This window comes from Dermacentor silvarum, chromosome 8 (assembly GCF_013339745.2).
Source record: "Dermacentor silvarum isolate Dsil-2018 chromosome 8, BIME_Dsil_1.4, whole genome shotgun sequence".
Lineage (NCBI taxonomy): Eukaryota > Metazoa > Arthropoda > Arachnida > Ixodida > Ixodidae > Dermacentor > Dermacentor silvarum.
Genome location: NC_051161.1, coordinates 121,815,902 through 121,840,544, shown reverse-complemented (window position 1 = coordinate 121,840,544; position 24,643 = coordinate 121,815,902). Strand labels below are relative to the sequence as shown.

At 47.3% G+C, this 24,643-nt stretch overlaps 1 protein-coding gene across 1 annotated transcript in view; it reads right to left on the bottom strand.

Annotated features, from left to right (window-relative positions):
- Positions 1 to 24,643, bottom strand: part of LOC119461652 (dedicator of cytokinesis protein 3-like) — a 160,967-nt gene that overhangs the window by 12,973 nt on the left and 123,351 nt on the right. The window contains exons 26-33 of the mRNA XM_037723018.2: positions 23,318 to 23,407; positions 20,557 to 20,661; positions 16,766 to 16,907; positions 7,567 to 7,730; positions 4,187 to 4,450; positions 2,556 to 2,624; positions 1,651 to 1,781; positions 506 to 581 (exon numbers count right to left, since the gene is read on the bottom strand). Coding sequence (XP_037578946.1) covers positions 506 to 581; positions 1,651 to 1,781; positions 2,556 to 2,624; positions 4,187 to 4,450; positions 7,567 to 7,730; positions 16,766 to 16,907; positions 20,557 to 20,661; positions 23,318 to 23,407 — 1,041 coding nt within the window. The remainder of the gene's footprint in view (positions 1 to 505; positions 582 to 1,650; positions 1,782 to 2,555; positions 2,625 to 4,186; positions 4,451 to 7,566; positions 7,731 to 16,765; positions 16,908 to 20,556; positions 20,662 to 23,317; positions 23,408 to 24,643) is intronic.

Genomic DNA, 24,643 nt, shown 5'->3' with positions numbered 1-24,643 from the left:
TGGGTGTCATGCCCTCTTAAATGGAAGTCGACTGTATTTAGATTTACGAGTATGTTAAATAACTGCAGGTTGTCATAATTTATCTAGAACCGTCCACTACGGCGTCTCTCATAGCCTTGGTGTTCCTATGGGACACTGCACCCCATAAGTCAGACACTAGATAGCATCCCCTTTGCATGCCACAGTGACAGTGCACCAGGTTGGTGTCCTCGCCAGTAAACTTCCCCCAATTTTCACAATGTTTCTTGGAGTGCCACGAAAGAACTTGTCACCGTGGGTGAAAGAATGAAAAATTGCTCGCGTGCTCAGCTTTACGGGTAGACCAAAAGATCTCAGATGCTCCAAATTAGTTCAGAGCTATCCACTACCATATTTCTCAGTCACAAGAATCTAACCCAAGACCACGTGCTTAGTAGCAGGATGCGCACAGCCAATGAGCCACTTTCACAGATGCTCCCAACATCACAACCCCACAGGCAACAAACCAGTTTGTCTGTACACTCACATGCGCTGGAGGCAGGAGTCCACCCGATGACGTGGACGACCTACTGCTGCTACACGCTGAGCCAGGTCGTGGTGAACTGGAAAAAAGAGATGCCACTTAGCTGTCGATGGGGGAAAGAAGCATTTATTCATTCTTTCAGTGCAACAACGAAGCACATGAAAGTCACTTCAAGGCTACTTCCTGAATACTTTCATAGAAACACACAATCTCTTTCACCAAGTGCCAATATGTATATCCTTTGCCAAAATTTTATGGGCAACTCTGCACCTTCACCACATATGTCATTAATTAAGTTGTCTGCTGTTGTTCCTGTGGTGCTCAGCTCCTGACATTCCAGGGCTATAGATGGTGAGTACAAGTATTGTTTTAATTCACGAAGCTCTTAGCACTTTTTGCACTTTTGGCATATCACAGGAACTCTTAACATGCTCACTGAAGCAAACAAGATTTAAAGTTCCGATTCCTGTGCGTGATGACCCATTGCTGGGTCACTCATCATATCCCTCTGGTGCGTCATGTCCCACCTGTGAGTCACCAAGGAGTTGTGCTCCTTTGAAACTTCCTCAAGCTGCTGAGGGATGGCGCCATGATGTGACACGTCAAATTCGAAGCAACAAGAACTTTTTCTCTCCGTTCATTTCTAGCAAAGACGTCGCTTGCGCAGTGCGGAAAAGCCCTGCACAGCTGCAGCGGAGGAATAACTGCCATGACCCACCCGTGACCGACGTCGCAGTGAACATGGTAAACAGCCTGTAGTCAGCATGCCAGCCACAGGTAACGTGGCTCGTATAATTTTGGCAAAGACTGCACCCAAATATTACGTTTCTATGGTTACAATGCTGAGGCAGTATTCTGAAGTGATCACTCTTGGAGATTTCATATGACCTGGCACCGGACGCATTCTCAGAATATAGTCGAGTCGACAGTAGTCCTGGCACTAAGTCAGGAACCCTGTCGGCCTATATGCCAAAGCATATGCTGCCACATGATATGAAATCTCCTAAAAGTAATTGTATCCTTGATAGTGACGATACAGTGGTTACAACAGTGACAGCTTCTTTTTGGCGAGACAGCCACCAATGGCATGCCAAATCACAGAGATGTAGGCAAAGAAAACTTCGCTATAAGAGGTATATAGGACGCACCCATGCGCAGATGCACCGCGCACAGCCTGCTGAAGCTGCCCTAGGCGCTCAACGAGCCGCTTCTGCAAGGGCCCCAGGTCGGGCGGAGCCAGCCGCCCGTGCAGCGAGAGGCCACCTTCCAGCACATGCACCTACAAGTTCACAATACAAAGCTTCACCTCTTGCTAAAAAAAAATATGGAGACAGAGCCTTTCAAAACGTCCAGTGCAGTTAAAGATGCGTTTCTTTGAGAAACAATAGGCAACACAGGGAAAAGCAAGGTCTGCAACCACTGCTTCAGCACTGATGTGCATCCAACAATGTGTGCAACAAAAGGGTGGCATCATGCACTTGTGCATGCATCTGGGGAGGCTTAATAAGTAGGAAGAGGCACTGTGCGTCAGCTCCAGTTTGTTTGAAGGCACACTCAACAGCCCTCTCAAATGATGAAGACTTCCAGGAAAGCAAACTATGTGAAGCAACTCATCTCTATGTATAATGAACATGGGACATTGCTCAACTCTGCTTATCTGTGATTACTAGGTCTCGTGAAGAGGGATGAACAATGAATGCAAGACTTGTACTAAAATATTGACAACAACAATCCAGATGCAGGAAATGGGGATTCCTACAATAGCCCTAGAGCTTCAAGAACAAGATGCCTGTCACTACTTACTGCTCCACAAACATTCAAAGCATACACAGACTACAAGATCTGCTTAGCGAGGTCACCAGCAAATAAATTATATTTATCAGCAAAATCAAATGAGCAAACATTGTCTACATGATCGTATCGGATACGACGTTCAGTGCTCATGCATGAAAATTTGCACAGTTCACATATCACTGTCTACTTTTCACGGCAGATAGAAACATTCTGTCCGTAAAGTGTTATTTTTCTACAGCCCAATCATCCAGCAACTCACCAGATCCAGGAGTAGCGACCGCAACCGTGCCTGCCCTTCGCTCGATGCATCACCACCACTGAGGAAAGCCTGCACCAGAAAATTACAGGGATCAAGTGTCACAATGACGCCATGAGTCCCTCGCCCCCCCCCCCCCCCCCTTTCTTTTTCTTTAGTTTACGAGTACAGTCACCAATAGATTTTTCAGACATGGACATGGCCACAAGAATGTTCAAATAATTGGGCATCTCAGAAAAGCAATCTTAATGGTAAAATCAATTATATTGTTTTTAACGACGCCTGGGCACTTTGCTTGTTTACAAAATTCGGTCAATGTTCAGCTACATCCAAATAGTGTACTAGAAATTCCATGATGGTCAAAGCTACAGATGCATTTTGGTTTCACCTGTTCAAGCCGCCCCATGTGCATTGCACATCGTTGCAAAGTCACATTTGACTATATGACACCCTTGAGTTTTGAGTTTTATGCTTACACATAAGCTTAGGCCGTTTCATGTAGTAACCTGTGGTGGAGGCAGCCCAAAGAGAGAGTTGCCACGTCCACAATTTAGTTTAACTGGCCAGCCATGGTGCTAATGTCTAAGGTTCGTCCAGGTCAATGGGACCAATTAAAACAATTAAAACTAGGGGTGCGCGAATACCGAATAGTAGATTTCGAATCGAATAGCAAATTGAATTGTGAAAAAAAAACAAAAAAAAACAATATAGAATCGAACATCAGAAAATTTATCACAAACATTTATGCTTCCAAATTTTGTGCAAAAAACAATGCTGCATATGCTCAGGAGCCTAATCACAGCACTTAAACAAGAATCTTCCTACTTGACCCTCTTTCTTCCCCTCTTCCCCTTCCCTTACGTAGAGTAGCAGGCCAGATGCTCCATTTTCCGGCCGACCTCTCTACATTTTCCAATCATTAAACTACTTATTCTTCTTGCTACTTATCATAACTGCAGTGCAGTGCAGTGCAGGGTGCACCCAGTAGTTGCACCCTGCATGCTGCCTCTCACGATCTCCTCATTAGCGCGGCAGTTGCGCCACACTTTGCTCTGTTTGCAACGTGCCGCACGAGATTGATTGTCTGCGCCAGTCAATATATCGCGTAATGAAAACTTGTATACAGCTGTGCTCAAATTTTGCGTGAGGAAATATCGTAATCATTGGTGCATTTTTTCTCGCATTTTTTCCAGAACATGTAAGTGAGGTTTCTACTGTACAGGATTTTATGCTGTTTATTATCGGTATGTTTCACCAATATGATTCACTCTCCCCAGGACAGCACTCAGTGAAAAGCAGTGCAAACAACAAATGCGAAACAAGCATCCAACTCTGGCTCCCCATGGGAGCCTATACATTAACTATAACCTTGATGCTTCGCTAGCTACATTTCTTGACACCCCTTGCAATCTTGCAAGAAGAGACCAGAAGCTGACAAACAAAGTGAGAGGAAGGGAAAAAAAAGCTTCACTTCAAAAGGCACAAGAGCGTTTTTGCCCTCTGTCACCACTGGAATATGGCCGACACAGCCAGGAACAGAACTTGCAACTTTGTGCTTAATGCCAGAATCCCACAGAAACTGATCCACAGGAGTAAAACGGAGATTGCAAAGACACCACAAGAAAAGGACCTGCCTGGTGGTACTTGGCCAGGCCTCCGTTGACGGCAGCCTCGATGGCTCCAGCCAGGCGCATGCTCAGGGGTGCCAGAGGCCGTTGGGGCTCGCGCGAGTGCAGAGCCACGAGACGGCGCAGCTCGTTGCTCATGGCCTCGACTGCTTCGCACGCGTGCACCAGCGGGGGCACCCAGTCCGTTTGTTGGCCCACCACCTCAGCCCATGGGAGCAGCCCTGGCAGATTGGACGCCGTCTCCAACGTCGTCCGCTCCAGCCACAGGCCCTGCAAGCCACACATACCTCTTCTGCACACATACCAAAGCTGGCACCAGGGGGAGTTTCTACAGATGTATCTTTGGCGAAAACGGCTTAGCTAAGCGGTGAACGCAAACAGAAAATACACTCAGTGGCACTAACTCTCAATTGAAGTTTACTGGACAGAAATCAATAGAGCGTGTGATTTTTTTTTTTTAAAGTGGAAACAGACTAATTACAACTCACTTGTGGTAGATTAGTGAAATTCTATTATGCCAGATGAGTTACTAGTAGAGGCACACAATCATTTGCACAATCAATTGCTGTGTTATGTTAGCTAATTAAAGGGACCCGAAATGATTTTGACCATTTTGTACAAACCTACTGAGTCGTTCGAGTAGGCCCTTCTGATCATTGACGCATCTAAGCGCTTCACGTAAAGCGTGTAATTTATTATAAGGTTTTAAAAACGTACATCGCTACCGATTGCAGCATGCCAATCGGCTGAGTTTTCAGCCGCCCCTGACCAAGTAACGCGATTTAACCACATTAAGCCAGTAGGGCCAGCTATCCGATTGGCTGCCCAGGGCGTGTCATCAATAATTTTTCCAACATTATGCTGAACAAATGTCATTCGTAATAGTTAAGATGTTAGTTAATTTGTTCCTATAAAGTGAAAGTAACAGAAAGAGAATACACGAGAACATGTATCACTACACTAAAAGCACTTCCAGCCCACAGCAGGTGTCACCTGCTTGTGTTACAACGTGCTCCGTGTTGCCGAGAGCTGAGCAGTCAGTGTTGGTCTAGTTTCCTTTTCGCGAGCACCATATGGGTCACCCTTGTTGCGTTGTGGGCTGCAAACGTTGCGATCGGCGACTTGTCAAGCTGCGACATCGCGCCCCGCTGCAAGGAAGGAGACGAGCGGAGCGGCTGCAGAGCATCGTACTGTTTATTCAAACGGCGCCAGCATCTACGGGTTTGCGGCCGTCACTTCACGCCGAAGGATTACTACCACAATAGAGTTTAGTGTGTCCGGTACTTGTGTAAGCGCAAGTGTGATGAACGATTTACGTTTATTTTTACGTGATGAACGGAGGTGCAAACGTGAACTGCTTGCACGATGCAGCCACCTGGCAGCACAAAGCTCAACTAAACACATAGCTAATATAGCAGTAACAAAGTTTTTTCTACTTTGCTGCTGGCTCGAATTTTAGGTAGGAGCGTAATCTTGAACACCGTTGTCTTTTAATATGTTTAAAATATTTCACACTTGGTTACAGCAATATTACCTTTGTATTTGGCTGGTTAAGATGGCTGGACCGTGCATGCCGATCAGGCCGCTCACGTACGTCTCGAAGCTCCTTCATCACAGCATTATGGAGGGGCTTTAGTTTACGCCTCTGCCTATCCGTCAAAACACCCAGCTCGCCTGTGGTTACAGGAATACCAAACACGCTGGGCGCTGCGACAGAACGCTCGCAACGCACGCTGCTTGATCGCTCTCGCTGGGGATCGACAGCCGGGCGGCTAGCGGAGAGGTTGGAGAGCCTTCGCGCACTGGCTCGAAGACAACCAGAAGTAGACGACAACGTACGTCACAACATGACGCAGAGTCAGCGAAGGCAGAGCTTAGCCCCGATCACTCGGTGAACGAGTAGAGGAGGAAATGCATGGCTAGGGAGGAGGGTAACTTGTAATCGTCCGTAGCTCTCTTAATATGAAGCGCTTCACTTAAATTGTGACGCAAATGTTTTACTGTAGCTGTACAGTACGTGTTTACAAAATTTGTCCGAACCGTTTCATCATCACCATCAGCCTATATTTATGTCCACTGCAGGACGAAGGCCTCTCCCTGTTATCTGCAATTACCCCTGTCTACGAACCGTTTCAGGGACTCTTTAAAAAAAAGTTTTGCCAATCTACCTTCTAATTATGCCCTTCAGAATAATGTCCCAATTGTAGAATTGAGGCCAAGTCACATCCATTTAACAGAAATCCGGTGTTAGCATAACGTTCAATTACGTCCTCAAAAATCTGTGGCAAAAGGCATTAATGTTCTAGTAAATAATCATCAGCAACAAATTTTCCCACAATGCCTAAGGTGCAGTTTTCTAAATGCGAAGCATTTCCTTGCCTATTCGGAGCCAAGGTCAGAGCAAGGTCACGCAGAAGGAAGTGCCAATATTGTCTCCAAAAAATGTAGGCTGATCCCGTAGATAGCGCAGCTGGAAAAGCAACCGGACATAGTGCAAACACCGGATAAGTGCAAATTAAGACAACCCACAGTGGCAGGTGCTGCATGTGAGTGCAGATGGAGCTCCAACAGCAACATGCCGTCGCTGTCATCATTCTGTCAACGTGACTACATTGCCTTCATGACATTGTAATCATTCATTCTTTCATTTTCATTTCATCATCAACTTCCTGTTATTTTTATTCTGTTGCTGTTTTTGTCATTTTTATTCTGTTATTCTGTTTTATTCTGTTGCTTCAAGCCCCCGTCATCATCATTGTCATCATGCCATTGTCGACATTGCGTCATTATCACAAAGTCGCCATCATGTCGTCGGGGTCATTCCATCCCCGTCAATTTGTTGTAGCGATTGCACTGTCGTCAATCAAATGCTGTCATACCTTTGTTTTCAGGCTGTCATCATCATATCATTGGCATCATACCATTGTGGTCATATCATGGTAATCAATGTAACATCGTCATCCCATCAGCGTCACTCCAGCATCGGCATCACATTGTCGTTTTGCCGTCGTCGCACCGTTGTCATCTCATGGTCATCATGTAGTCATCGACGAGACTGTCGTCATGCCATGGTTGTCACGCCGCTGCCTTCCCATCATCCCATGGTCGTTATCAGACAATCGTTGTCATACCATCGTATCCACTTTTTGGACCTATTTGCATCGTTTATACTATTCAGAAATGGTTTGAATAACAGATTATCATCACGGACCACTTCTGCTTTAATTATTTTTCATAGTTTGTGGTTTTCGTAGTCGGTAGTTTGCACTTTTTGGTTTCACGATGACACTGCTCTATATAATGACTGTAGTACGCAGTGTAGAACAGAAAAAAAGAACTGACACACTCGACTCCTGCACAAGAAAGGGGAAGACGGAGAGGAGCACCTTGAACTCATTGTCTCTGTCCGGTGGTCCGTCTCTGTAAACGGGGCGGTCAAACTGGAACGAGTGGACCCGGTTCACCCTAAAGTAGGCGCGCACACACTCGGGACGCCCTTCCAGATCCGGACGTGGCTCCGCCAGGGGGCGCACACCACACACCTGTATGTCTGCATCCAAAAACGTGTGTCAAAACTGCAGGTTTCACACTCAGCAGCCAAATTCCATTTGGCAAACAACAATTATTTATCACATGGATCGCTAAACTACAGCTCGTGAGTTACCTGTGACTCTTCTGGGAACTAAAGTTACGATATCATTAACTTCAATTATAACAAAATTCTCGATATAACAAAGTATTTAACTTATAACTTCCTGCCCATAGAACGTAATATGTATTCAGAAATTCAATTTATCGAATATTCAAATATTCAATATATATTCAATATTTCACTGCCACTGCGAAGGAATACCATGACAATATATGAAAACTTCTGTGGACGCAAGTACTGAAATGGCTGAATTACTACCGGCTGCTTGCGAATGCACCTCTCAAGTCCCACCGCCCGACCAAGAGCAACCACTGAAACAAAGCCGCGCCATCGTTCGTATGAAGTCCAAGGGCGATAATATCCTATCACACCCTGCGTGCTGTATGCTTTGGGTACGAGAGAAAGCTTGCAAAGGCGAGCAGAGAAGAATAGTGGCTTTATGAGCGCCATCTTCCCGCGCAAGCTAGGGGAAAGGGAGTAGAGGAGCGAGCTCACGATAATCCGATCAAGCACGAGCTAGTGGAGTGGAGGAAGGAATTGGGGGCAGGCCATTGCGCAGGTTGGCACTTGTCTCCTTTTCAAGCACAGCCATGGCTGCCAGTGTGCTTGGCTGTCACTGCGACTCGGCGCATTCACAGCCCATGTGACCTGTTTAAAGGTAATCTGCGGCATGTGCAAAGAGTGGGCACGCAAAAGCGTGCCCAGCTTTACTTTGTACTGCTGATGTGAACGTATTGTGGACATGGCATGAAACCATATCTTCCATCGCCGACTCTTAAATTGAACAAAATGTATGATTTTTTTCGACTGCCTGATAATTAGGAAATGTTTGCAGCCCTTACCATCTAAGAAAGATCCATAAGCACCTGTGCTAATTTGCATAAAAGGGCGAATTTCAATCTAGCAAAATTTCTATATAATGAAGCAAATTGCCACTTTTACCAATTTCTTTATGTCTAGGTTTAACTGTACTAGCACCTCGCGGCTGGCTGCTTGGCCATGCAAGCACTGTCCATTCTGATCTGAATTAATGTAAGGATAGTGCTACATTCAGTTGAACTAGGTAGTAGTTTTCACAAACTTATACAGTTAAACCTGGATATAACGAAATTGACAAATTCCCCCAAAAACTTCGTTATAAAGAGGATTTCGTTATATGCAGGATCGGCACGAAAATTCGAAAAAGAAACGCTTACCGTATTTACTCGATTCTAACGCGCCCTCAATTGTGACGCGCACCCGTTTTCCATGACCAAAAGAGAAGAAAAAAATCCTTTACAGTACCGCACACCTCATGCTTTCATACAGAAATACAACTATCGCTTAAGATTTGCTCCCAATACACTAAAGTTGCGATGAATAAAAAAGTCCCAGTATCGCCCGAAAGGCAAAGCATCGATTGCGACAGCAAATTAGCAGAAAGCTATATGAAGTAAGGATAGTAGTTTTATCGGCCGTATAACCTTGTAAACATTCGCTGTTTAACTAAATTGGTAGACTAATGCCTAAGCACACGTACTACAGCACATGGTCGAAGCTACAGGAGCTAGGTTCGAAGTGCTTTGGAGGCAGCCATATTGAAACGATTCTAATGCGCAGAAAATTTTTGGACCTGTTTTATTGGAAAAAAAGTCCGTGTTAGATTCGAGTACGACCCTTTATTTGCGCTACCATATCGCCATCGGCATTTCAATATGGCCAGGTTTGAATGAAGGGAGGGGGAAAGGTCACGCCCGTGGCGGCAAGATCGCCGGGTCGAGGGATGCAGGCCCGCCTCGCGCAGGCTCGCTCTCGCCTCGCAGACGCCGTGAATTCGAGCGCGCCAAGCGCGATGCCGCCGCTTCGCATTCCGTCGCGGCGGAGAAGGTGCTTCCGGTTGCTGCTCGTGCAAAAATGGCACAATTTGGGGTGAAATCTCTAGGTTGTCGGCGGGGAAAATTTGTTATTTCGAGGGGGTCTCCTGCCGCCATTTCGTTACGTAGAGGTCTCAAATACATGTGCTTCTATGGAGTAACGGCGGGGAATGGAAAAACTTCATTATATCCAGGAATTCGTTGTATGGAGGTTCGTTATAAGCAGGTTTAACTGTACTTCTGTTCTGGCAAATCATTTTTTTTAAAGATGATGAAGATAGTTAGGTGGTCCTCATTGAGTCAGAATTATTGGTTGGCGATTGTACCATTGAACCTTGTAATAATCAAGTCACATCGGACATGAAAATGGCCTCAATATGTTTTACATTCATTGTAAGCGTATACAGTTGACTTACATTAATTCGACCCTGATACCGCAGAACCCCTCGTGCTTCATGCCTCCCAAGAGAGCAGTTCACTTTGTTTTTGGCACAAAAGAAGCACAGAGCGCACCGTGAACGGGCCGCCCCGGCTGACGCGGCAGCAGGACTATGTCACTGCGAGAGCTCCCCGATGCGGGATCACACACACAGCGCCCGAACGCTGCAATTCGCAAAATGACACCTATGCTGGCCGGAACCGCCTCTGTCGGTACAAAGTTCGTCCGGGTCGACAGGACAGATCGATGTCATAACGCCACCCAGACAGAGAGAACGGCAACAATAACCATGCATATTTCGATATTTCGTAAAGTGCAACGATCAGGCCGATTATAGCCACCGATAGGCACGCGGATATATTGTGTTGAATATGCGGCAACAAACATCATGCCGCCCCAACAGCCATCAATCCAACTTGCACGCGTGTTCTCGGGACCGATCACTGATGAGCCACCTGTATGAACATATTAGCGGCAAGCATTCCGCGACAGCTTGGCCCATTAGTACATCGGTCAGCGGTAAATTTTCATCATGGCCACACTGTCTAGCAGCCTTGGCCATTAGGCCTAATCGGCACTGCTTCATCGGGCATCCACGACTGAAGTTACAGTGTGGTGCCGAATCATCGCAGATCTGTTTGCAGCAGTCGCGCAACATTCCGAAAGCCGACAAAACGCCTCGAAAACAAAAGCGCGTGTACAAGATGGCAGTGTACGGAAGTTGTTCATGGCAGCCATCCTTGCAACACACCGTACAACAGGCCGCCTCTCCTTCCCGATGCCATTCATGGACGCACATTGGTGTCTTCTTGTAGCTTCGAGCAGCCTGTCACAAGACTAGCTTCGGATTTACATGGTGGCAGCGAAAGTTTCATGGCCCGGTTGCATGCGTTTGCGCGGACGGCGGAAGAACGAAAGGGGAGGGGGGCGGGGGCGTGCCTGTTGTGACCCTCCCAATTCCAGAATCTGACAGGTGGTAAATTGCGTGCCGAACCTGACAAACTGTGCGAACGGCATCTGCTTTTACTGTCAGCGCCAGCTATGCGCGGAGCGATGATCGAGTCAAGTGATGCGTGGCCATTTTGTCTGTTGCGTAGATTGGCCTTACGATAACCCACCTGCCGTAAAGTTGGGATAGCTATTTTGTATTTTAGAGAAAAATTGGAAAGCAAAACTTTCTATGCAATAAATAAATGATTTCCAAAAAACACAGGTCCGCTATTAAACTGAGAACCTCATTGCTATTCAGTACAACAGAATGTCACTAATTCACTAGTTTTAGGGGGAAAATGTGCTTGATTCTGTTCAACAGAAATTCTATTGATAAAGAAAATATTTTCCAGACCGTCATATACTAAAATTGAACTCTAATCAGAAATTTCTATGTACCTCAGTTACTGATAGTTTGCTACATCCATGTTATGCAATGCTAGGAGACTCCCGAGCATGTAGCACCATGTTTTCTTGACCAAAATTGTAAGCATTGAAATTTGTAAAAGAAGTTTCTGATATTCGATACTTGATTCAATATACGGCTTTTTTCTTTTCTTCATTCGATATTTGATTCGAAATATACTATTCGGCATTTGTACAACCCTACCAATCTTAAAGTCGAAATAAAAAAATTTTTGGCCCATACAAATGATTAGGTGCCGGCCATGACCTTCGTTCAGAATCGAATTAACAGAAGTCTACTGTATTAGTTGCATACGGATGTTGACGATATACCTTTTAGATTGACATAGTTATATCTGATAATTTGTGATATTCATGTTCACTATATTGAAGGTTGACATATATGGCATTAATGTCCAAGATTCCCCATGTTTTGCAGTGACACTGGAAAAATATGATTAGCTGCTCTGTGGCTTATGTCTGTCTGTGGCCACTCCTTATCATTGCTGAGGCCCGAGCCCACACTCCAACTTTCAGTACTCTTGACAGCTATCACCGGCAACTTGCACCCACTCATTGCAACGACGAAGTAGTAGCTGTTGGGCCTGTTTAGCTCTTCTTAGCACACCTGCCAACCTGTGAACTTAAAAATTTGTAAAAATCTTGCAGACAAAATAGAAGGGGGTGAGGTAACATTCGTGTCTTTTTTCAAATATTTGCCCTAAGCCCACACTTCTTGTGGCATGTATATGCATTTTCTTAATGATTATCTCTACAGGCAGCACACATGCTGCAGCAAACTTGGAGCAGCATAGACTGACAATCAATGCAATGTTTTTTTAGATCACTGACTTTTTTATCGGCTCAATTGTAGCTGATTTCGCCTGCTGTTGTCGGAATAAACTTCCTCAAAGCAAGTACCCCTCTGGCATATGGTCCCTTGCACTTTCCAAAGAGGGCGGGCGCAACTACTGTCGCAAGTACCCCTCTGGCATATGGCCCTTCGCGCTTGCCAAAGAGGGCGGGCGCAGCTACTATTGCAAGTACCCCTCTGGCATATGGGCCCTAGCGCTTGCCAAAGAGGGCAGGCGCAGCTACTATTGCAAGTACCCCTCTGGCATATGGGCCCTTGCGCTTACGAAAGAGGGCGGGCGCAGCTACTATCGCAAGTACCCCTCTGGCATATTGCCCTTGCGCTTGCAAAAGAGGGCGGGCGCAGCTACTATCGCAAATACCCCTCTGGCATATGGGCCCTAGCGCTTACGAAAGAGGGGGGGCACAGCTACTATCGCAAGTACCCCTCTGGCATATTGCCCTTGCGCTTGCAAAAGAGGGCGGGCGCAGCTACTATCGCAAATACCCCTCTGGCATATGGGCCCTAGCGCTTACGAAAGAGGGGGGGCACAGCTACTATCGCAAGTACCCCTCTGGCATATTGCCCTTGTGCTTGCCAAAGAGGGCAGGCACAGCTACTATTGCAAGTACCCCTCTGGCATATGGGCCCTAGCGCTTACGAAAGAGGGGGGGCACAGCTACTATCGCAAGTACCCCACAGGCATATGGTACCTTGGCTCACGAAAGAGGGGGGGCACAGCTACTATCGCAAGTACCCCTCTGGCATATGGGCCCTTGCGCTTGCCAGAGAGGGCGGGCGCAGCTACTATCGCAAGTACCCTCTGGCATATGGCCCTTCGCGCTTGCCAAACAGGGCGAGCGCAGCTACTATCGCAAGTACCCCGATGGCCTCTTGTGCTTGCCAAAGAGGGCGGGCACAGCTACTATTGCAAGTACCCCTCTGGCATATGGGCCCTCGCGCTTGCCAAAGAGGGCGGGCGCAGCTACTATCGCAAGTACCCCTCTGGCATATCGGCACTAGCGCTTGCCAAAGAGGGCGAGCGCAGCTACTATCGCAAGTACCCCTCTGGCATATGGGCCCTAGCGCTTACGAAAGAGGGGGGGCACAGCTACTATCGCAAGTACCCCGCTGGCATATGGTACCTTGCACTTACGAAAGAGGGGGGCGCAGCTACTATCGCAAGTACCCCTCTAGCATATGGGCCCTTGCGCTTACCAAAGAGGGCGGGTGCAGCTACTATCGCAAATACCCTCTGGCATATGGCCCTTCGCGCTTGCCAAACAGGGCGGGCGCAGCTACTATCGCAAGTACCCCGATGGCCCCTTGTGCTTGCCAAAGAGGGCGGGCACAGCTACTATTGCAAGTACCCCTCTGGCATATGGGCCCTCGCACTTGCCAAAGAGGGCGGGCGCAGCTACTATCGCAAGTACCCCTCTGGTATATGGCCCCTTGCGCTTGCCAAAGAGGGTGGGCACAGCTACTATCGCAAGTACCCCTCTGGCATATGGGCCCTTGCGCTTACGAAAGAGGGGGGCGCAGCTACTATCACAAGTACCCCGATGGCCCCTTGTGCTTGCCAAAGATGGCGGGCACAGCTACTATTACAAGTACCCCTCTGGTATATGGTCCCTTGCGCTTGCCAAAGAGGGTGGGCACAGCTACTATCGCAAGTACCCCTCTGGCATATGGGCCCTTGCGTTTACGAAAGAGGGGGGGCGCAGCTACTATCAAAATTTTTTTCTTGCATGTGTTATTACGGTGAAGCTGTTATAGGCTCGGTTCGAGGAGATCACGTCCGGCAACAGACCGAAAGTAGATCAACAATTTTTGGCTCCATGTGCTTGGCGGTTTCCCGCCAGCTGTGCCTTACCACAAGTGTCAAAACAGAGGATGGATGGCTCATTGTTATAACCCTCAGCACCGCTGATGCCTCTTTCACAAGTGTCGTGATGCACAGCTGCAGCATGTCCCACCAATCGTGCCCCTTTGTCTCGTGAGGTAGAAATTGCGCTAGCTCTGTTATCCGCAGTTGCCCTTTGGACTTGCTATGGGACAGGCGCTTGTTTAACCACATCTTCCAGGATCCTGATAATGCCGTGCAGTGTGCCGGGGCTATGAATGTTGTGGCTCATATGCTAGTCTATGACGATGGGGTGGACTTGGCACAGCAAACGCACTACTTGGCCATCGCGCCAGGCAAAAACAAGACACCGGTGTCCTTGCTCTTTGACGACCATGCCGAAGACACTCAATACAGGCAATAATGATAATACAGTTAAACCTGGATATAACGAAATTGACAAATTCCCGAAAAACTTCGCTATAAAGAGGATTTCGTTATATGCAGGTTCGGCACGAAAATTCGAAAGAGAAACGCTTACCGTGTTTACTCGATTCTTACCGCTTACCGATGGCGTCGTAACGCCGTATAAGGCCCGTTTATAGTCCGACGTAGGCCAGCGTCGTTTGCAGCCAGTCACGCTACGCCGGTTGTGCTGCGCCAGCCGAAACGCCATCTCCCCTATACTCCGACGCACGTGCCGTCGGCTGTTATCTTCAGAGCATGCGCAGAACGATCCCAAGCCCGCACATCGCTTCGAACGGCTGTCTGAGACTGTCGGCGAAGCAGCGTGGGTGCCTTCATTTCTTCGCAGCGAATTGGCATTGTGGGTCGGCGCAGTCGGTGCGACCAACACACGTATGGGTCAAGAGCCCATTCGGTGCCGGGCCCGTCGGAAGCCGCGGGTTACGTTGGCTGCGCCGGTGCGCTCGACTATAGAGGGGGTCGTTTTCGCCAACGCGACGTAGCATGCTTGCGCTCGTGCACTCGCGTTACATTGGACCATAAACGGCCCTATAGTATCACCTAGTGGCAGGTTAGTGAAGTGAAGCGCAGACTTGCGCAGTAACCAAAGAGTGGCGCTGCCAGCGCGTTGAAAAAAAAAAAAAGAATGTTTTTTTTTTCTTCGGCAACATCAACTGGAAAAGAAGAGTGCCAGCTTGGCGGGCTAGGCCAGCTGCGGTAAGTGGCGGGATCAGGCTTGAATGAAGGGGGGGGAAAGGTGATGCCCTCGTTGGCAAGATTGCCGGGTCGAGGGATGCAGGCCTGCCTCGCGCATGCTCGCATGCACGCACACGTGCGCTCGCTTTCGCCTCGCAGTCGCCGTGAATTCGAGCACGCCAAGCGCGACGCCGTCGCTTTAGATTTCATCGCAGCGGAGAAGGTGCGCGTCCGGTTGCTGCTCGCGCAAAAATGACAAAATTTGGGGCGAAATCTTTAGGTTGTCGGCGGGGAAATTCGTTATTTCGAAGGGGTCTCCCCGCTGCCACTTCGTTACATAGAGGTCTCAAATACATGTGCTTCTATGGAGTAACGGTGGGGAATAGAAAAACTTTGTTATATCCAGGAATTATTTATATGGAGGTTCGTTATAAGCAGGTTAAACTGTATATAAATTCACTATAGCAACATTCACTATAGCAGACCCACCATAGTCACAGCTTCGCTGGCTTCCATCTTCACAGTATTGGAAGGGCTCTGAATTTTTTTGAAACCTAGCACTGCCCAGCTTTCCAACCCCTTTAAAACAAATCCGGTTACTGCCTCGAGGTCAAAATGCAGCGAGGTGAAACTACTGGGATTCTACAATGGGAGTGGGATTGAGCAGATGCAATGTCTGACTTGCCCCTAAAATTAACTGGAAAAATCCACAATGTCACCATCCTTGGCTTTCCCCATAATGTTGCGTTTAACCCAAGTCCAGCGCAAAAGTGGCGAAGGCTACCGTCATCGAGATGCGAGCAGGGTCACAGTGCATGTGCTTTGAATGTGGTGGAATTTATCTATTCAAGTAGGGCAGAGCCTCTGGAAGAGGCTCTTTCCTGTGGCGGGCTTGATAATTTTATGTAATTGTTTATTTATTCATTTACAGAATACTAGGGACACAGTCTGGGCAGTGAAAGTGACATATATGATGGAATTACTAAGCAAACTATCAGGCAACAACAACGATGAGGAACAAAAAACTGCCACTAGCCAATTAGGTCCCACAATCCAATCAAACAGTTCCATTCTGTTGTAGTAATTATGTGTCGAATAATTTCAAAGCAAGTCCAAATAACATAGTGCAGGAAAAGAACAAAGCTTGCACAAGTTCTCCAGCGTAAAATATAGGTCTGGAAATCATAAAGCAATGTTTATACTGGCAGTATAGTAATAAACTTTGAAAGACAGCATTCACGGTGTCGCATGCTAAGCTGCAACATGCTGAATTTGTCTATTAACGTCATGCGAAATAATTTCAGCCACAAGCTAAGTCATGTGCACCACATGTAACATGCAAGCATAACACGTTCAGGCGCTGCAAAGTACAACGGCAGTGCGACATACACTGGTCAGTGGAAGCAAGCAGAGCAGCATCCAGTGGAGCATTGTGTGTCAGCAGCTGGGCCTCGGGGAACTGTCCCTGCAGCCGCTGGCTGAAGGCACCCACCTTCTCGTAGGCCAGGCCCCGGTACACAAACACCTTGTTCTGCATCACAGAGAAGCAGTCATCTCAGGAGGGACGCCTTCTCTTTGCCCACACCAGTGCTTTTGGCGGCCCAGCAATGTGGACTGCTGGTACATTCCTACTAAGGTCCCTAGTCAAGTTTCAATATAGTGCCACCATTCTTTCTTTTCCCGCTCCCCTCCTCTAATCCTCCTCCAACATAGAGTACCGCTAGCACCCCCAGAAGGTTCCAAACCTCTCAACATGAATGCAAACACAAATAGCTTCTAGTGTGTGTCATACCACATTTATTTTCAATACATACTTGTTTTGAAACTGCATTCCGTTCAATAAAGCCTTATTGAAGTGTATGTTGGCATAGACCAGGCTACGTTAACTAACTTTCGAACCTTTTCCATGCCACGTGACTACACTAAGCCAATTGCGTACGGGCAATGGTGCAAGAGTGCGAGAATGAGGAGGACAGCGGCTAGATGAAAGAATGGCGCTAGCATGAAACTGTTACTGTGACAGCAGTGAAGTGCTAGAAAATGGGTTTGCCCTGTCTGTCCATCCATCCATTCTGTTATGCTGACTACAACTATTGTCATCGACGGCACACACCAACAATTTTTGTTGTTGCTGACTACCTTGTCATCCCCAGGATCATCATTGCCACAGCGTGAAGAAAATTAAGCCTTCTCCATAACTGCCTCCACCCGGATTTGAAACCACGTCAGTTAAGCAGTATGCATTTGGGATTCCAGCGTGCTAAGCACTGAGCTATTGTGCAACAGTGGTGTTGGGCAATTAGTGCAAGGCACTGTACTTCACACAGACACTGAGAACAGTGGCCTCTGTGCATGAATTTTGGAGGACAGAATGAGCAATACGATGAGGATTACATTATATGTACAATCGAACCCACTTATAACAATCCCCAATATAACAATCTATCGGTTATAATGACCACATTTCAGTGCATTTACAAATTTCTGACCATGCCTAATGAAACTGCTATATTCTTACACAATGAACACTTAGAACCCAGTCATAGTAAAAGAAGGGCATGCACGAAGTACCAAAGCACAGAAGCACGACCAAACTAAGTGCATGGCAGCGTGTGCCTCACTCTAGTCCAATCGCGCTGATGTTACAGCCTTCGAGATGAGCGAGCGACTGCCACATGCAGATTTCGGAAGCCGCGGAGGCAGTCCCTCACTTTCAAGGCAGGCGTACAGCATAAACACTATGGCGCGGGCCGTGCACTGGCGTGTGCACTGGTGTGATATCGGATGCCACAATGGTGTCACTCTCGTTTTTGTGCAATTGTCCATGTGGCAACATGTACATTACGCCTATATCAACGATTTGGAACGACCATCCTTCCACCGTGGAATCAATGGCCATTCAAACATTCCTGTCGTTACTGTCGATAATCAGACGGCCTGAGTCGGTGTAAACGCTGCACCACGCACTGCTGTCACGCAATATTGCAAAGGATCGACGTTTATTATGCCGATATCAGATCATGGTTCCCCGACGCTTTATCTACACGTTGCTGATTGTTGATAATGGTTTGTGGTGACATTCTACATTTCAAACATCGCATTTTCTCTTTTCGCGGGAAGCAACATAGATAACGTAATGTTACGACTCTTGTGTGGCTGACGCGCAGTACTAATGCTGGGACCATGATGTCCGAGACCTTCGCACAATGGCGGCATGCCGCGGTAGTTTTCGAAGTTTACGCTTCTGTCTAACTAGAATGCTTTATTCTCTTGTGCAAAGTACATTCATACCAACATTATTGCACTTCGCTCGAAGCCATCGGAGGCGAAGTCCTTCAACACATTGTCAAAATTAAGGCACTTCAGTCAGCAGCATCATTGGGTTACCATCGTCGGCCCCTGAATAACTTTTACGCAATGTTTTAAGAACTTGAAGTGCGTGGCTGGCATTGCTTATGCGGCATGATGTTCACACGTGCACAAAAGCAAAATAGTGAACAGAAGCCAGAAGCACTAAGCTTCTTAGACTACCCATGCCAGTCTCGGACTACTTGAGGCAGTGTTTTCAGCCAATGAGCATTGGGTATGCAGCGTCTTGGGTAGTCCTGGACAGTTCGGAACACCAAATCCAAGAGGCCCACTGCAATTACTGATGGACTGCTGAGACTTCTTCTTGTTTCTGAGCTTTTGCGTGCTACGCTAAAACCAGTTCTGATTATGAGGCACGCCGTAGTGGAGGGCTCCGGATTAATTTTGATCACCTGGGGTTCTTTAATGTGCACTACAACGCAAGCACACAGGCATTTTTGCATTTCGCCTCCATTGAAATGCGGCCGCCGCGGCCAGGATTCGATCCCGCTACCTCGTGCTCAGCAGCGCAACGCCTTAGCTGACTGAGCCACCCTGGCAGGTGGACTGCCGAGACTTCTCACACGAGCCGACTGATGATCATAACCAACTTTTCTATTTTTTTTTTTTAATGCGTAGATGTTCGGCACCACAACCTAAAAATGGAAAATTGTAGTTCCATTTTTTTATTTGTTGCGTCAGTTCAGTGGGTTAACCCCCCCCCCCCCCCCCTGTTTTTTAAATAAGAAAAGCTAAACATCCAGTACACGTGGCCTCCAATCATGGAGGCAACTATATCATGGAGGCCATGATGGCAGCCTCTAGAAGCACTGCTTACATGCAGCCCATGAACTAACAGCTGTCACCACAGTCGCTCCATTGCTTAGACAAGATTATTTTTTTTTTTCAGTATGCTGTCGCTCAAGGTTTCTTGTACTCGTGAAAAAAAAAAAAAGACCATATATTAATGCAGTAGCTTGCCTTCGTGCATGACATCTCTATTATTGCACTCAACCATGCAGCTATGGGCTCAAACTTATTTCAAGTGCTGTGCAATGGCAAGTATGAGTGCAACGAGACTGAGCCAGCAAACGTAACTACAACTCGCGTCCTTCAAAATATTGTTGCGGCCAAAACGTACTTTTCCTTGCAAGAGAAGGTTCGTACAACCTTGTCTTGCTAGAACCCAGAAGCCCAGAACAGGCTAGCAACTTGAGTGCTCAGGGGCAAGATCACACAAGCATCTCACTTTCCGCATGTTCTCTTGCGCGCTTGTGATTTCCCGGGGCCAAACTTTCGTTAGTGATCGTCAGCACGGTGAGGCGGGAGCGTGAATTGAACGCTGCCTGCTCAGTGACGCAGGAAGCAAAGCGAACACTCGGAAAGTGAGATGCTTGCGCGATCTCGCTCCACATTTTAGCATAGAAACTGTGTGCAGTCACATTCGATATGCAATGCAACATAGTACACGTAGTCGAATGAGTTTCAAGACTGCATGATGGCCCAGATATAAGAAAAATTCGAGAATAAAACACCATTCCAATTACTGGTCTTTATTAAGCTACCCTTTCATATGTCGGTGCCCCCACGCAGTCCCTCGTATCACAAGCACTCTGTTGCAGCTCATATTGAATATGACTGTACCCTCGTTGATACCCGAGTGGTTGTCAGTAGATGGATGGGACGGTACAGTCAGTTGCCCATTCGCATGATGCTATTAAGACATCTGAGCTCTGTGCTTCATTCAATTCTGAAAGTAGCCCACCAGGCTGTTTCCTATTTGGTAAAGGCCACGACTCCTAGTCACCTTGAAGCAGACATGCAATACTCACTTGCAGGAAGGAGGGAAAGCCCAGGCCAAAGAATCCAACCCGGAAGTACTCGGGCTCAGGTCTCAGCTCCTTCAGGATGTGCTCCAGGAACTGGGCATGCATCCTCTGCATCGAGGGGATTTACGTAGCCTTCCATCGTTTGACCAATCACACTTGCCCATGCCAGTAACCTGCTTACGTCCACAGATGCTGCTGGCTATTTCAACGAAAATGTCATCGTATCAATTTACACAAAACATGGTCACACGTGTGATAATTGACAGAAAAAACATACCGTATTTACTCGCATAATAGACACACTCACGTAATGAGCGCACCCCTGACTTTTCCAATCAAGAAGTGTTTTCACAGCGAAGCTGTTTAAGCCAGCTGTAATTTGTGGTTCGTGCCAGGAAACTACCAAGAAAGAAAATAAACTTTCTTGCCGAGACGGGATTCGAACCCACGTACCCCCGGTCCCAAAGCGAGCGTCGTAACCACTAGGCTATACAGCCACGCTTACAGAACATGCATTTATGTGAACCATATGATTGCGTTCGAGCGTCGTCGTCTTCGTCCACAGCTGGCGTGTTCGCACGCTCGTGCTCTGCGAGGTGCAGAGGTTTTGCAAGCTATGAGAGCGAGAGAGAGAGGGAGACGCATTCACAGAGCAGGTACCCTGTAACACGGTGTCAGTGTTGCAAGCTACGCTATGCATCGTGCAGTGACAACCTAAGTCCGAGACGCGCGAAAAGAAATTATCATCATCATGAGTAATAAGATGACAAGTTTGCACGTACTTCGGGAAAATGCTGTGCTGCGATCGCCCAGCTTCGCTGTTTCAAGCGTTGCGCGGCCGAGTGAAAGGTTAAGCATTTTTTTTCTTTTCCTTGCATAATGAACAGACCCTGGACTTGCTGCCGTAAGTAGGAGAGACACAGTACGATTCGGCGTCTGATATGGCCTCCGGCGGGTACGATTGTATCGAACGCCGTATCGGAGGCCGAATCGTACCGTGTGTTTTCTACTTTAATTGCGATAGCAATTATATGAACACTCTAGGCGCATTTTTGCCGTCGGCGCCAACAATTGCACCTCAATCTCCCGCGTTCAAGGGAGGAAAGCGGGGAGGAGATGCGCCGTACCCCGTCAAGTGCATGACGCCGGGGGGAGGGGGACAGCGCAGCAACTTCGCATTGTGCAACCGCACGCGCCTTATCTTGGAAGCGATCTGCATCTGGGGCTGAGTCCAGGGGGGCTATTTTGTAAGAGTCCACCTAGTGGACTGTTCACGGCAGCCACGGCTGTCACCATTGGCTGCCGCTTCACAAGCGCGAAGGAGACTGGCTGGCACCTTTGCGCTCGTGAAGCGGCAGCCAATGGCGACAGCCGAAGTGGACAGTCAACTAGGTGGACTCTTACAGAATAGCCCCCCAGGTGCGACAGCGGCTTATAACCTTGTGTGAGCTCTGTTGTCGCTGCTCAGTTTGCGTTGAAGCGATACACAGCATGATGGTCACTTTGATCGCTGTGGCTGCTGCGCTTCCTCACGCCAACGTTTTGACAGCGAGTGTCCACAGTCATAGAGTGTGATGAGCTCATGTTTGCCTGTGCGCACTGACACCATGCTTGTTAATTTAGTGAATGTTTGCAAGTTTATACAGCCAATAAAACTATTATCCTTAATTCGTGTAGCTGTCTACACATTTGGTATCACAATAAATGGTTCGCCTTTCGGGCAAAACAGCGACTTTTTTAGAGGTGGCCACGAAAAAAGAATGGCTCAAAATTTTACCCCGCATAATGACCCCCAACTTTGCACATATTTTTCGGGAAAGAAAGTGCGTTCATTATGCAAGTACAGTAAAACCTCGTTACAAGAGACACTCAAGGGACCCAGGAAACATGTCTCTTGTAACCATCTCCTGTAACCAACTCTTGTATGCGATGCTGTTAACATGGCGAACATAGGAAAACCAACTAGACCATCTTCAAATGTCTCTTATAGCCGAGTGTCTCTTGTAACCATGTCTCTTGTAACGAGATTTTACTGTGAATACGGTAATCACTTGGCATACATATAATGGATTTCTTTCTCATTAAAATTGGCTTTTTCTGATTGCCCGATAATACAGAAAATTTCGCGGCCCCTTCCGTGTAAGAGAAGTACATTGGCAACTGCACTTATTTGCTTAAAAGGTTGAATTTCAATATAATGAAGCAAATTGATGATTTTAGCAACTTTTTCACATCGAGGTTTAACTGTATAAGAAATAAAAAAACAAGACGCACTACACTGGATAGCAAACTTTCATATAAGTGCTGTGGAAGCCTGCAACGTGGAGGAATATTCTTGAAAGGGAAAATTGTCATCCACCCTACTGTCGCATGAAGTTTGAGATGAAAATATAGCGGGACTCTAATTTTACCCACAACTGCACTGAGTGAACCACCTACTGTATGTACAAAATCCAACTCTAAGAACTTCCCAAATCCCAATTTTTAAGTGCACATCTTGCTAGCAGTTCACATCTAAGAGTGAAAAAACCCCTGCCCTACCCTTACCAAAGATTTCAGCTCGGAATGATAACTGGCTAGGCACAAAACCACTAAACAGGGGCCGACTGACTGGCTCTGCGGAGCTAAAGCTGCAGAAACAGCCAGTTTCAGGAACAGCACTTATAAAATAAAATAAACGTGCCATGGGCCTTTCTGGCAAGAAAGGGAAACAGAAATCTGGCTAGGAGACCAGTGCTAACATCCAGCAGGGTTGGTAGCTCACCAAGATAGTGCTGAGCTTCTCGTAGTCAAACAGCACGCCTTCGTAGACGTTGGCAAGCTCCTTGCACAGCGGCAGTCCCTCCTCCCAGCACTGCATCAACAGAGAGTTCCATCGTGAACAGGTGTCTAAGCATGCATATCACACACAAAAAAAAAGCAATGATTTGCGTAATGTACACTACTGAGCAGCAAATAGACTAAAATATTAAATATGGATACCTGTGTCGTAACCTGATCTCTGTTCTTGTTTAAACTGCTACAGTCCTCTCCAATGCTTGAGTGCTCACCAGCTTTCTAAGCATACAATGGCGCATACGATGGCGCAGCCAGGCGCGCAGCAGCATGCCGAGCGAGCTACCACTGCTGGCACTCCTGTAGACATCACCGGCGAATGCCTGCACCACCACTAACTCACAATAAGAAAGGTGAGGCATGACCATGCCACGGCAGAGCCTCAATGATACTGCAGGTGCTATTGGCGAGTTTCGGAGCATGCGATGCACGGAGGGCAACACCAACTGGTGGAGTTGGAAGGAGCCAAGCTTTGTGTCACATGACCAAACTGTCCCCTCTCATAGGTGGAAGCTCTGTGTACACTTCCATCAATGGAAGCATCTTGCGGCGCAATGCCAAGATCTCCAATGCATACGCCACAGACATGAAACTGAGCAACGAGCTAAGAAAACCTAATGTTTAAAAGAATGACAGCTACCATGCAGGAACATGCAGCTTTTTTCTTTCCCGTGCTTTGCACCACAATGTGAGGTTAGTCATGCATCTGTAAAGGCTTGTTTATAAAGTAACATCTGTGAATGGAAGCGTCACATCACACTGATGACATATGTCTGCTTTACAGTCAGGCGTGGCAAGGTGGCTGTTGTAAGTGGCATCCGTCAATGCATGCCAGTGGCACTGACATCAAGATAAAGTATGCCCAACACTATTTGCCCTAATCTACATGCTCTACTCCAACGCTTGTGCTACCCGGAATGCTCCGCATCATTTGTACCCAGCAGAGCGCAAATGGAGCAATGGTCATCAGTAGTCGAGAAGATATGCAAAGCACCGGCTGTGTTCATGCAAAACATGATAAGCATGATTGTAGGTAAAATGCATTAAATGGGCCAGCGTTCACATGCACCAACACCCCTATCTGAAAGAGCAACGGATAGCTTCTGTCCATCCGTCGGTGCGTTCTCAACGTCACTTGTGGTTGGGCGATGGTAGACTATAAAAATGAAGCATTCCAGCAGCCCGTTTGATGCTGCAGATTTCAACCTGCGCTTGATGGCGTGCGGACTACTATGGACTATAAACAAGCCTTAAG